The following is a 1622-nucleotide window of genomic DNA, read 5'->3' as shown; positions in this document are numbered from 1 at the left end:
CTCCTACAATTTAAATACATAAAATATATTATGCAATATAATTTTATTCACCCTGTATATATGAGATTTATTTCAGTTCAGTGTAACGTATAGTCTATCTTATTGCACCAAACTGTTTTCGGTTGCCTAATTTATGAAGTACCAAGAGAGTAAAATTCTTGGCTTAAACGAATACTACCATATACCAACAAAATTCTTCTGCGGATTTTGGGTTGCCTAACTATTATTTAAATGAATTGTACTTTTTTCTGTTATGCATAAATTTCTCCTACAATTTAAATACATAAAATATATTATGCAATTTCACATTTATGTTAATTTTATACAGACACAGAGTGTGATTTAATTAAATTTGCAACATAATTTATAGATATTCCGTGGATTATTTTATTTAATTAGAAAGTTTTATAGGCTTTAATTAAATGATACATACCAACAAAAATATAAAAAGTGAAAACTTAATTAGTGTTGTTTTAAACAAGTAAAATGTAACAACATCGTTGAGTTCTGTGTCTTTAATATAAGAAAAGCAATAATTACAGTTTTACTTTTATTAATCAAATTGTTTTTCGTATGTCATTGTCACATCCAAGTTTTATAAGTAAGTGGTAGTTTTAATTAGTTACCCTGATTTCTCATTTTTTTTTTTGTTACAGTTTACGCCTTAGAATGCGTTCACCTACATGGAGTCATGGGAAAAAAATCCGAGATGAGATTCAAAAGGTAACTTTTTAAATCCAATTAAAGTAATTGCCCTCTTGAAATTAAACAAATTATGTAAATTACCTATTTAGCATAAGTAAAAAAAAGTTACGGCAAACATTATTTATTTTGTAGAAGTTTTCTTTATTAACCTTTTCAAAATACATATTTAACATGAGTATTTTGGTTCATAATGTAAACAAAATATTCAATATTTGCTAAGTAACTTTCGTTTTGTATTTGTTATTTAAAAGAGATATTCTGAATTTCACCCAGCTGCTGCATATTTAAATACATAATTAGAATTATTAACGAGTGTATACAGAGTGATTATTAAACATTCCATTTAATATACAGTTCAATATAAAAAATAACATTTTTGAATGACGCTATTGTACAGGTGTAATAAGGTAATTTTCTATAGAATTTCATATGTGTACTTAATTTGTATATACCTACATAAAGGCATATTTGCTGTTAAATCTAGGATGATAATGAACATTCAACAAAGGTCGACACAGAAACTAATAAGAAAAGTTATAATTCAGCTTAATGACCACATAAAGGTGTCCTAGTATTTTTTAATATCTTTCTTAGTTTTTTTGTAAGGATTTCAGTTGAGTGTAGAAATTTGAAACGAATTATTGTTAGCAACTTAGAAACTTTTAGAAAGGGGACTTTTTTGTACCTATGTTGTGGGGTGCCATCTAAAAAGTACTAATAAAAAACTGAAAATACTTTTTCTCAAATTTTGGTTGTCATAATTCCAAATATATTGTTATAAACGTACTACATAAACATACTCGCATCAGTTATTGCACAACTAGAGGCTACAGTTTTGAAAAGAAAACATCTTTTAAAGAAAATAATGTCGATTATTGTAGCTCTTATAGTTTCAGGGAAATTCATCGTTTAAACTA

At 26.3% G+C, this 1622-nt stretch overlaps 1 protein-coding gene across 1 annotated transcript in view; it reads left to right on the top strand.

The window, feature by feature from the left end:
- LOC108743697 (mitochondrial fission process protein 1) overlaps window positions 1–723 on the top strand; it is a 5213-nt gene extending 4490 nt beyond the window's left edge. Inside the window, exon 3 of the mRNA XM_018479284.2 lies at window positions 657–723. Coding sequence (XP_018334786.1) covers window positions 657–668 — 12 coding nt within the window. The 3' untranslated portion in view covers window positions 669–723. The remainder of the gene's footprint in view (window positions 1–656) is intronic.
- The last annotated feature ends 899 nt before the right edge of the window (window positions 724–1622 follow it).

This window comes from Agrilus planipennis, unplaced genomic scaffold (assembly GCF_000699045.2).
Source record: "Agrilus planipennis isolate EAB-ADULT unplaced genomic scaffold, Apla_2.0 scaffold809, whole genome shotgun sequence".
In the NCBI taxonomy this organism is placed as follows: Eukaryota; Metazoa; Arthropoda; class Insecta; order Coleoptera; family Buprestidae; genus Agrilus; species Agrilus planipennis.
This window is presented reverse-complemented; position numbering and strand designations above follow the sequence as displayed.